This window comes from Oryzias latipes, chromosome 13 (genome assembly GCF_053564925.1).
Source record: "Oryzias latipes strain Hd-rR chromosome 13, Olatipes_Hd-rR_3.1".
NCBI lineage: Eukaryota > Metazoa > Chordata > Actinopteri > Beloniformes > Adrianichthyidae > Oryzias > Oryzias latipes.
In genome coordinates, this window is record NC_136249.1 from 21882070 (window position 1) to 21894658 (window position 12589).

The 12589-nt window shown below is 39.2% G+C and overlaps 1 protein-coding gene across 1 annotated transcript; it reads right to left on the bottom strand.

The window, feature by feature from the left end:
• Positions 1 to 116: 116 nt before the first annotated feature.
• Positions 117 to 7096, bottom strand: rab4b (RAB4B, member RAS oncogene family). The gene is made up of 8 exons (XM_004075399.5): positions 6887 to 7096; positions 4302 to 4382; positions 3958 to 4072; positions 3767 to 3829; positions 2240 to 2394; positions 2032 to 2127; positions 1478 to 1653; positions 117 to 1402 (listed from the first exon to the last, which is right to left on the bottom strand). Exons 1-7 carry the CDS (start codon positions 6900 to 6902, stop codon positions 1538 to 1540), a joined length of 642 nt encoding a protein of 213 aa, XP_004075447.1. The 5' UTR covers positions 6903 to 7096; the 3' UTR covers positions 117 to 1402; positions 1478 to 1537.
• Positions 7097 to 12589: the final 5493 nt, after the last annotated feature.

Below are 12589 nucleotides of genomic sequence, written 5' to 3' on the forward strand. Positions count from 1 at the left end.
CATTAAACTAATTAGAAAAACGACCTGTATTTATTTACTCATTACATAAGCCTTCTGATATCCTAACAAAGCTGGAAACCTTTTGAGGCAAGTGGCTCAAAGGAGGAGAAACCCTCTACAATCAAAATCTTTATTACTTAGACTTTTAAAATAAAATGTACAATTCTTTTGATACAGTATATAAACAAAACATACATGACATTTTGAAAATAAAAGTGCACTTTCAGAGGAGGAAAACCCCAAATACCTGCGAATGGACTCTACATACTTTGGACAGTTCTATATTATAGTTACCCTTCAGTGTGCACACACGCACACTTTTTTCTTCTCCCCTTCTCTAAAGGCCTGTTTAGAAAACAAACCTGAAGGGCAACGATGACTTACAAGGATAGAGTCATCACTTCCTGTGCATCCCTTCCAATCGGCAACGTTTGGGGAAAAGCCAACCTTAATAGAGGGGGATCTACAAAAACAAAGCACAACCTGCTGTCGTTTGTAGGATCATCCCTTGTGCTGCATGTGTTTGTAGAAAGTGATTCAAAAGTAGGTTGAGGAAAAAGAAAATCCAGCAGCGGCAGGCCAAAAAAAAAAAGAGATTTTATATATAAATAAGTACGTTTGGGACTTTGGGATTTTAAATGGAATAAAAATATTATTTTCGTGCTTCTTAAGCTACACAGTGAACTGAGTAAACAAAATGTGTTGAAAAGGTGGAATCATTAGGAATTCTAACTATAAATTCACAATTTGTAAAACTCTTTATATATTCACATATACACTTTGAATGCAAACCAAATAAAAATACAGATTCCAGCCTTTAGAGACAACATCCAGCTGAGGCTCACTTTACATTCAATAGTTAGCAGGTTCAATGTTCAAGAAAACTTTAAAAGGATAAAGGATGTGGTAGATTCTATCATTTTCAATTTCTTTAAGTATACATGTTTCGAAATACAAACGTTTCCACAATCACATTTAATTTTGGGCTCATCATCAGTCATGTCAGGAGACGCTAGATAAGAGTGCTTCAAACAGTGACAGTAGGAATTTACAGACAGAAATGTGCAAGTGCAAAAAGCAAAGTTTCTAAAACCTGAATAAAAAAAGAAATAAAAATCAAAAGGTTGACCAACAGCAGCCCATATGGACCACCGTTGACTCGTCCTTGTCTGGTAAGCAACTGATGAGGACATCACGTCCTTATGTCCCCATCACGCTCACACTGAAGGGATGCTTCATCCTAGATGCAGGGGCAAGATGGCCCCCTCAGGTAAGGAGGCTTAGCGAGGGCCAGGGGCTTGTAGGAGTCTTTGTGACCTCACTCATCCAGGTGATGTAAGGTGAGTGAGACTATAGGGTGAATGGTCACACACACCAAAACACCTGGAGCTGAACTGAAGGACTGAGCAAACAAAAACCAAAAGTTGATGCGAGGCCTGTTTTTGTCTAAGTACTTCAGACAAGAACGCTCACTGACCTGTAGGGGGCGTCCTGTCCGCGTGGGGCTGCAGGCTCAGGTTAAGGCGTGGCCTGACCCCTAGCAGTTACACTGCTGCTTGTTCTGTGTTGTTGTGCCTCTCGGCTGTCGCAGCTGCCTTAGAGACGCGTCTCCATACTGAATCCCTGAACCCATCCTCTCTGGGTCCAGCTCTCCTGCAGAGACCATTGCAGAGAATGGGAAAAACTGTTACCAAAATAAAATACAATAAAACAGATTTTAAAAGAGGGGGCGGGGTAACTCAACACCAACCCACAACTCAAAAGGCGAATTTCTAATGAACTACTGCTGATCTGCAGGAAAACAACTCCGGATTTTGATTTTGGTTAAAAATGAGATAATCGTAATAAAAAGATCAGTGGAAAAGAAAGTTAAAATATGTTAAAAGAGGATTGGAGTGGGACTTCAAGGTATTAAATCTTTTGAATGTAGAACATATTTAAAACTACAATATGGTCCCCAAAACAACATAAATTGTGCAAATACACACACAAACAAAGAGACATGCCTGTTTACCAAAGACTAAAATATACCTGAATCTATCTTGTTGAGGATGGTGCGGGCACACTTCAGGAAACCCTCCTCCACATTTTCGCCTGTCAGTGCACTTGTTTCTAGAAACATCAGTTCTGTGTGGACAGAAAACAACCACATGATGGTCAAAGGGGGACACGACGGATCCAGGAAGTGTAAGACATGTTCAGCGAGGACACACACAATGTTTCTAGACAAATCCGTTACCATTTTCCTGAGCGAAGCGTGAAGCTTCCAGGAAGGTCACCTCTCTGTCTGCATCCAAGTCTTTCTTGTTGCCACACAGAATGATGACGATGTTGGGGCTAGCGAGCGTCCGTGCATCAGTCAGCCAGTTGGACAGGGCGTTATACGTCTCTCGGCTGTAAGACACAGAGATGGACATTTTTGTGAAACAGCTCAGTATGAAGACCAAACCTTGATATCCATGGTAACATGAGGCCAAATGTGTGGGACAGAAGGGTGGAGGCCTGGGCTCTTGATGCTTTACAGCTGCTTTCAATAGCAAGAAAATCTGACGCAATTCCTCCTCCGCACACCGATGGCACAACTCCAGCTCAGTGGGATTGTGGTTCTCATGTTCCCCTCGCCCCACTCCATTGTTCTACATCTTGCCCCCGCTGTTCCTTCCACAGCCTCATCCGTCCACTTCCTGTGCTTTCGCTTTACTTGGCAGTTTTGGTTGATGGACTTGTGCCGTCCAACGCAGAACTGTCCTGCATTGTTCTATAGCTGCTGTCAATCTGTGCTCTGCCCCCGCCCTTTTGCAAAAGCGAAGGCCTTTTTACGATTGCAAACAGCATTACCGGTACATGTCTGTCGAGCTGCATCGGCGTTTCGCTCATAACAGTTTGAGAAATACAGGCCTGCTTCTGGTTTTTCCATCTGACTGCATGAATGCTCACTTCCTGAAATGCAAAGTTCAAGGAGCTAACATAAACATACGATGTCGGTAAGCAGAGACTTAAAATCCCACTTTGATCACATTTTGATCTATTTTCAAAGTGCTCCCTTTGTTCCTTTAAATATCATTATGCCCTTTTTTAGCCAAGAAAAAAAAAAAAAAAAAAAAACACCAGTGTCATTTTCTAGGAAATAGTTTCTGCAGAGCAACAGTAAGTAGTTCATCAGAAATTTGCCTCTGACAAGCCCCTTTACCCTCCCCTGTTGCTGAGAGCTCTCTGTTTACATGCTCTCCCGCTAGCTTACAGCCCCCCACACCCTCAAGCTAACATTACCGGTGCTACAGAACTAGCGAGCAGCGTTGGAGCTATTCAGCCGCACAGTTTTGGGTCAGATGGCTGCTCAGACGAGGAGAACAGAAACATACACGGATCTATTTGTCTACAAGTAGATGCATCAGAATGGAGCAGAGCAGGGAGGCTGTGGCGCGCCCAGCAAATTTTCTTAGTAACAAATTTGATATTTTTTTCAAATAGGATTATATTTTCTCCACCTGATTCACAACAATTTGAATAAAGAAATACTCAGAAATGTAAATTTAATATAAATTTCCTCTATATATGTAAAAGAAAAGACAATTGTCATCAGAGTGGGTCTTAGCAGCTGTTCAATACGCAGCATTTTGTGGTTTTGATGGTGTTTTGAAAACATTTTATCCCTGTCTACTGAAGCAGAAAGTTGGAGAATTGTTTTTTGGTGACATGCGGCTTCACTTGACTGCATAGGATTTGTCTAAAGGTGGTGGGTGAGTGGGAGCAGGGACGGCTGTACCTTGTAATGTCATAGACAAGGAGGGCTCCAGCTGCTCCTCTGTAGTAGCTGCGTGTCACTGAGCTGTGAAGAGAAAGCAGGTCCTCAGCTCATAAGAGACAGCATTAGCACATCACGACAGGAAATACAACTGAGGAGGCCTAGGGGAAGTTAAAAAAATAATAAAAAAAACATCTGCAAGATTGAACTACCGAAATCGCTCCTGTCCAGCAGTATCCCAAATCTGCAGTTTGACCGTTTTCCCACCAACGTTGATTACTCTGGAACCAAACTCTACACCGATGGTGTGGTTGGAGTCCTGTTTGACTGCATGGAGGAACAAACACAACAATTATGAGGAATGCACCGACCTGCCAGAAACAACACCTTCCAAGAACTACGCAATTATCTCTTTTGACCTACAACATGGGGTAATGATGTGCTTGTTTAGAAGTTGAAGCTGTCATCTTTAACCCACAAGATTCTTATGAGCCAAGATGAGCTCAACACTGTCAGTTTAATCATCTGGAAAAATACATAAATAAAACAGACTTACACTTGTTCTCAATGAACTGGTGGAGAAGACAGGATTTTCCCGTCCCAGCACTGCCAATCACAAGAAACTTGAACAGGAAATCTGAAAGTGGAGGAGAGGACGGGGAAAAGTCAGGAGATCTGGGACAAGTCCATACTTTACCAAAAAATCTAGTCTTTAAATTGACTCTTAACCTTATAAAAAAAAAACATTACACCCAACAAAATCACAGAACCTCGCTTAGCAATGTCGTTCTGCTTACAAGTTTTCTGCTTCACAATTCCAAATGTCTAAATGATCAAAACTTTAAATATAATGGCTAACTATTTACTAAATGTGGCTTTGAAAGACTATTTAACAGACTGAACAGCTGCTTTGTTTTCCTTATTAGAAACAGTGGACCTTTGCTCATTCGGCAACAACCCGGCTCTAAAATGACTCAGACCAAAGACATTTGAAGCAGTCCACAGCGCAGACTGTGGTGTTACTGTGTTTACCAGGGAACAGTGTCCTACAGCACACATAAAAGACACGATCAAGGCCATAAAAGAGGAAAGGAAAATAATCAAACTTTTTTGAAACTTTCTTGGTTGCTAGAAATCTATTTTTACCTTTAAAATATAAAATTTCTTTTAATGGGGGAAAAAAAAGGGAGTCTAGCATAAAAAAGGACCACATGGAACTGAAAAGACCTGCTCTAGTTTAGGGAGAACTGAGACTCCAAATAACACATTTCCTCCTACAATCCAAAGACTGCGGTTTAGTTTAACCTTAAACCAAGTGTGCAGAGAAGCCAGCCGGCAAATGATTAGTGACTTGTGTAGATGTTCCCCGTTATCATGGTAACAGCTGGAGAGTTTTCAGCTGCTCACTAAGTCAACTAATGTAGCAGCTAAAAAAAAGACAACAAAAAAAGATTAGATTGCTATTCAGTTTGTTGTGAGGTTTAAATAGAGCTTTTTGGTGCTCTTAGAATCTCCTTTACACTCACAAGCACTAACACAGGTAGAGGTCAAACTGATGACTGCAGGGAAGCGAAGTGACTTCCACTTTCACTGAGACACTGTGAAAGCCACGCTTACAAATCCCACTTACACGGCTGTGACAGCGGAACTGGCGGAATCAAAGGCGAACAGATCGCTTTCAAAAGCTTGCCTTGGCACCACAAGACCTGCCGGTGCCATCAAGCTGTCGATATGTCACAGCAATGGGGGAAAGCCCAGCTGAATTTATGGGAAACGGAAAGACTTTGAGCGGGAAAAAAAACGACGAAACACAAAAAGAAACGAGAATGGCGTTGAGCGACTTCTCCCCCTTTTTGGAGGTAAGCAGCTGCTTGAAATGATGGATACATTTAGAAAACATTTTTTCTAAATGTTTAAACCCCTAGGCGAAAATTTAGCAGACTGAGACAAAGATCAATAAGCTATTACAGCAACCATTAGCCATGGCACTTTTTCCATAAATGCTGCCCGTGTGGATACAGTATCATGCAAGAAATATGAAGAAGAAACATCATGGAAGAAGAACAAGCAGATGGGATATGAATGTGAGAGTGCAACATGAGACGATGAAGCCAGGCCTCTTTCAAAACGTTCCCATCTTGCTTATCTAATAGGCAATGACTTTTTTTTTTTAGACAAACTGCATAAAAATAAAAGAAGAAAAAATAAAACATGATTTAAAAAAAGTTGAAATGTAATTTTTTTGTCAGAATTTATATATATATTTTCTGTTTTATCTTTAGTTAAAACTACAATTTTTAACAAACGGTGGGCATTTAACATACAGAAATCAAAGCTTAAAGTGAGCAAAGTCTTCAACATTCATCTAATTGACTGTTTCATTGCACCTCACCAGGATAATAAAGTGCAGAATGCACAAAATGCATTAAATTAAACCTTTTACTGTTTCATATCTTCCATTGAAGTAACTTTCTGTAATCTAAATAGTTTGATGTCGGAGTTTTTTCTCCCCAAATCTCTTTACAAACATTAATCTCCGATTTATGTGGATTTCTTATTTGTAATTCCCCACATCATGCTTAGCAGCTTCAGTCTGAGGTGAGATGCAAGCAGCTGTTTCTTTCTCCACAGGTAAGAACAAGCCGTGGCTCTCCTTCCTTTCCTCTACAGGCCATGTTTTTATCTGCTCATCTGCACTGAAAACACCCTAGACCAACACCTTTGCGTCTGCTCTCCAGATATGGTGGAGTTACAAGTTTCTGCAAACCCCATATTCATGTGCCGACCTGAAACTTTGGCATGAACAGTAAAGTTGAGCAAACTGTCACTCGCACGACCATGATGATGATCTCACAGAATGATTCTGTGAGATTTCGTTACTTAGCCGGTTAACGGAGAAAGCGAGTTCTCCCTGTTGTCAGGTCACCAGTATAAACTCAGATACACTCTAAGACAACCATATATAGCCTTAACTCAATGTGAGCAAAGTGAAATATTGTTTCCGTGTCCACCAAATAATCTACAAATAGGTTAGTAGCAAGCTAACTAGCAAGAATGCTAGAAAAGCCAACTTGATCATCATGGAGCAGTTTGCTTGCTAGCGAGCGTTAATTAACAGGCTGCTTCCGCACGAAGACGTACCGTATGTCTCAGACATGTCGCCCCTCGCGGTGTGAAGGATGCCTTTTGGAGTCTTATGGTATGGCGACGGTTGCGCGTTTGCTGTGTAACACCTTTTCAGGGTGTTTATCTAACGATGCTAGAGATTTCCTTGATCCTTATCGAGCTTCGACCACAGCCAAACACAGAAGCTGCGTGCTACGTCATCAGCGTTCGTGCTTTGCTGCGTTCAGGGACTGTGGTTTATTTAGGTTTTTTTTGTGACAATAGGTTTTCTTTCAGGAAAAAACAAACAAAAAACTGAATTTGTGCATCCTTTCTAGAAATAAAACAATCTAAAATAGGAAATGTGATTTCCCCCAAAAAGTAATAGATTAAAAATTGAGTCAAATTAGAGTATTAATTCTAACATTCAGAAACGGTCAAAATAGACAAATTAATTTCTTTTTCAAAAACAGATGAAAAAAAGAGCAATTGTCTTGTATTATTCCAAGCTATAAAAACACTAAAATAAGAAAATTAGTTGTTTTTTTTACAATTATTGATTAAAATAGAGCCATTTTGTAGTATTTTTCTAATATCTAAAAACCAAAAAACATGAAATATTGTTTTACTTCTCCCAAAGTCATGCAGGTTATCAAAAATAGTCAAGTTGCAGTGTTATTCTAAAATATAGAAAGACTCTAAATAGGAATAAGATATCAAATTAAAATTAATAGAATAAAACCATTATTTCCTTTAAATATAAAAAAATACTTAAATGAGAAAAAAAGTTTATTTTTCCAAAATATTTAGGTTAAGATACTACATCGCTTCTAAAAGAAGGAAAACATTAGAATAGGAATAAATCGTCTTTCTACAAAGATAACATTTAATCTTCTGGTTCTTCTAAATTACGGTTTAAACAGCTGCAGTTTTTAGAGTAAACACAAGATAAACATAAAATATGCAGGAAACTCTTTTAGTCTGGCTTAAAAAGAAAACAATATTTTGGAAATAGAATACCAATAGAAACTGGTCAAAAGTCTAGCAGTGGTTTAAAATTAAAATATCAATAAGTTCTCTATTGCAGTAACTTAAAAAAATGTTTCTGGACAAAATTAAACTAACAGAAGAAAACGAAACAGCTGGGGAATCTTCTATATCTATCTATATACCCAGGCTGTGTCCCACCAAAGTGGGGTAGCCTAGACAGGGCACACATTCTTAACTCCCTCCTTCTCTTCCCCAAACCCTCCCTCCTTCTTTTTTTAATCATAAAAGTTTTTGGATTTTCTACAGTCAATAAAAAAAACTATTTTTTTTATCTCTCACTTTGGACTCTTGTTGTCAAGTGTAATATTGTCATCTTTATGAATTCAGTTAAAAAAAGATAGATATCACTGGTAGATATCACTTTAAAAAATGTTAAATAAATAAAGAAAAATGGTTTAAAAATGACAAAGCAAAAATACCCCAGTTAAGAATAGTGGGACTCCAAAAAGTTGTTCATTTATTTTCTTCCACTTATCTGAAGCCGGGGCTTTGAGCCAGCAGTCTTAGTAGACTAACTGTCAACTAAAGGTTGTTAAAAGGTAATAAAACAAAAAGTAAGCATTTTAGAAAAATAAGCATGCATGCTGGCAAAAACAAAAAAATGGAGAAAAGGAAAACATTTAACTAAAAGAAAGTGTGAATTTTACTGATTAAAAAATAAGAATGAAGAAGAAAAGAAAACCCTGGCAGATAACTACGGTTATTGCAGCACACACTTGGCAGCTGGTAAGCTGATGGTGCTCAATAATGCCCCATGCAGCACGATGGATCAGAGATGGGGTACAGGCAGTGGTCAGGAATCCCAACATCAACTACCCCAGAGAGCCGCTGCTGGGACCTGGAGAGGAACAACAGCGCAAGAGCCATGAGAAGAAGACATTAAATCCACGTTTTTAGGCAAGTGATGATATTTGTCTTGATTAAACTGAGGGGATCAAACCTAACTTAGACCTCATGGGACTGCCATAAAGGACTGGAGCAAAGTTAAACGTGACTTTATGACAAAAATAAATACTAACCTCAAGTAAAGCATCAACAACCAAGATATTTATAAAAACCTACATAAAACGCCAGAGTTCAACCTTTTTTGTTTTTATTTTCTATATCATTAAGAAAAAAGCTTGATTAAAAAAAACAGAGATAGCCTAACTTGTTTACTCGTTTTTACATTATAAAATAAACCCACCATATCTCAATCCAAATGGTATTTTCTAATGTCAATTATTGATTCATGTAAAGGATTTTGTAATGTTTCGCTGATTCAATTAACAAATTGCCTCAGACAGATCAACGTGGTTGGATTGTGGGAATATAAATCGATTTATTCACTTACGGTTCAGCATCAGTCAGGTGTTTTTCAGCTACTCCATGAAGTCACTTGGTGGTTTAAGGATCTTTTTCAGTCTTAATTTTTTTAACTTTTGCAAACTTCCTTTTGCATTTTCAGCAAAAAACATTCAAACTCATCACCAGTAATTGATTTGGGAGGAAGCTGACTGTATATTTGAGAAAACAAACATAAGTGGGTGAACTCTCTGTGATGCAGGGTCTCAATGTGTTCTAAACCTGAATGCATGTACAAAGCAAAGCCACAAGGTGGCAGGAAATGACAGCAAAAGGCACACCGGCAGTATTAGAAATGTTCACCAAATCCTGCAATGTTATGACTATTTCTGTGGTGCATGAGGCTTTATTTTGCACAACTTTTTTCTATTTCTGATACATTAATTTTTTATTGTTCACGCCTTTTTGCTGAAAATGGATGCAGTTGGTGCCTCTGTTTAAAGTCAGACTATAATATTTCTCATTAATAAAGTTGATATGTCAAAACCTATAGATAGACAAATGTTGAAGGTGTTGTTGTTGTTGTTTTTTACAAAAAACAAAAACAAACTTTATTAGAAATACTTATTCATAGATGATCTTTTAAGGTGTTTTAGGAATGAACAATACTTCTTCCTGCTCATATCATTCATCACTTTACGGTGCCTGTATTTAGGTATACACAAACTCACAAAGAGCCCAGAGCGGGAAACACAGGACTGCTCAAAGGCAGCAGGTGATAAATTACAGAGTCTCCCTCCCTCCACTATCCCTTAGAGTTCCTCCCTGCCTTTGTTCCTCTTTAGCAGATCCACTCATCCTCCCCAGCCTTGTTAAAAGCTCTTTTCACTGAGATTAAAGGTAAAAGGAAACATAAGGCTCAGCATCGTGTGGGGGCACGGATGTTTTCCCAAGGAGGGCTTCAAAAAAAAAAAAAAAAAAAAAAACTCAGGAAGGCTTTTACTTCTGGTGTTTTCCTTTGTGTGAGCCTTCATGCACATTGTGTCTGTGTTTCCCCTTTGTCCTTGTCTTTCAGGTGTCGTCACCGAGGCAGGTATTTGTTTTGGCCACACCACAAACAACACGATTGTATGTAGATTTAAGAGTCAAATGTTCTCTCGCTGGCACTTCAGAATGGTGTAAAGGCCTGTCGAGTTCAAAGACAGTCAAGGAGACGTGTCGTACATAAGTAGAAGAAAATTATTGCATTAAAAAAAGATCTTTTCTTGTACTGAAGGTGGTTTCTGACCCAGGATCAAAGCAGCAGTCTTCCTGATGAGCACATCTGGGAAGCCCCATGTAAACCCCTCATGATTTAAACCGTTTACAGCAAACACTGACTCATTTTCCAGAGCACAATTTGAATGAATCATTTCTTTAAACAGGTAAACTCTGTGGTTTGCTGGTATCGCTGCAAACGCCAAAGGCTTTTGTGACACCCAAGAAACACCAGGAGATTCCTGATGACCTGCTGTTAAACGGGCAGACATAAAAGACATGAAGTAAGGCCCATTAAAATACGACACGTCGGGAACAAACGCAACATCTTAATAGATTGATGACCTGAAACATGACAAAGTACTTTAAAAAGGCAGAGGCATGTATTTAGACTGAAAAGGCTGTACCGTCAGAGCCCTTGCAAGATCTAAAACCTTCCAATCAAAACCTTCTCAGACTGACCGACGTGAGTCGAAGTGGAAAACAAACCACATCTGTCTGATTCTGGCAGGTGGGGGTGCATTAATGTTCATATACTCTGCACAGTAGTATGTGTGTGTGTGTGTGTGTGTGTGTGCGGGTGTGTGTGTGCGTGAGTGCAACTCCTTTTCTGCACACCATGACATCCACTTCAGTTTCCACTCCACCGCACATTGCTTGATTTTTGCACAAACATTGTAAGCCCAGCAGGCTTTAAAGCATTTCAGGGAGAACACAAGGCAAGGAGAATCAGCATTCAACTAACGAGAAAATTACCACTCAAAACAACAAGTACAATCTTATGCCAATATTTGTTAGCTTTAAGCATGTTATCAACTTTAGATGTATAAAAAGTCAGAAAAGAAAAATCTCTTCCAGCAAGTAAATGAAATCAACATTGCACCCTTATGATACGTTTAGACAGATTTGAACAGTCCTGTGTGTATTCTGTATTTCTTTAATCCTCTCATTGTAGGTTCACACTGCAGGTGGTCATGAATGGGAGGGCTCACTGAGTAGAAAAGAATAGACTACTGTCCCTGAGCACTATGGTCTAGAAAACCTCCAAAATACCAACAGTCCAAGTGAAACGTAACACTGAGGACACATTTTTAGTTGAAGTTTAAATCAGCCCTCTGGTTCATTTGTGTGGTAAAATAACACGGTTCTAAAAGCCTGTAGAGGTGATATGACACTGGATAGGGACATTAGCTTTTTGTGGCATCTTTGCATTTAAAGTCTAGTGTATCTAACTAAATTTATAGCAAACAGAGTAGAGCTTAGATGACTTAGGTCATGCTCCGACTCCATATTGGAGTTTCATGAAGAGTATGGGCAGGGCTTTGATAAAAAAATTTGGGTTCAATTTGCTCATCACAACAAATAATATAACACAAAGCAAAAAAATAACCTACTATGGGATAAAAAAGAATATAGTCAACCACCAACTGTGCAAGTTCTCCCACTTGAAAAGATGAGAAAGGCCTGTAATTTTCAGCATAGTTATACCTCAACTATGACAGACAAAATGACAAAAGAAATCCAGAAAATCCTATTGTCTGATTGTTAAAATAAGTAGATGGTCAATAACAAAAGTTCAACTCAAAACCTTGTTGTATACTCTTTGTTGGCAGTGACAGCAGTCAAACTTTTTCTGTGAGTCTTCACAAGGTTTTCACAAACTGTTGCTGGTATTTTGGCCCATTCCTCCTTGCAGATCTCCTCTAGAGCAGTGATGCTGTCTTTGGACATCACAGACTTTCAACTCACTCCATAGATTTTCTGTGGGGATGAGATCTAGAGACTGGTTAGGCAACTCCAGGACCTTGAATTGCTTTTTACGAAGCCACTCCTTCATCAACCGGGCGTTTGTGTTTGGGATCGTTGTGACGCTGAAAGACCCAACCACGTTTCATCTTCAATGCCCTTCTGATGGAAGGAGGTTTGCGCTCAAAATCTGATGTTCCATTCAGTCTTTCCTTTGAACAGATCAGTCGTCCTGGTCCCTTTGCTGAAAAACAGCCCCTTAGCATGTTGTTTCCACCCCCATGCTTTACAGTAGGTATGGTGTTTTTTGGATACAGCTCACTCTTTCTCCTCCAAACATGACGAGTAAAGTTCTGACCAAAAAGTTCTATTTTGGTTTCATCTGACCATAGGACATTCTTC

Coding starts and splice junctions, on each gene's coding strand:
- rab4b (XM_004075399.5), bottom strand. Junction 4,073..4,301: donor CCAGTTCATTGAGAACAAGT/GTAAGTCTGTTT, acceptor TCCTCCATGCAG/TCAAACAGGACTCCAACCAC. Junction 2,128..2,239: donor ACGCTTCGCTCAGGAAAATG/GTAACGGATTTG, acceptor CTGTCCACACAG/AACTGATGTTTCTAGAAACA.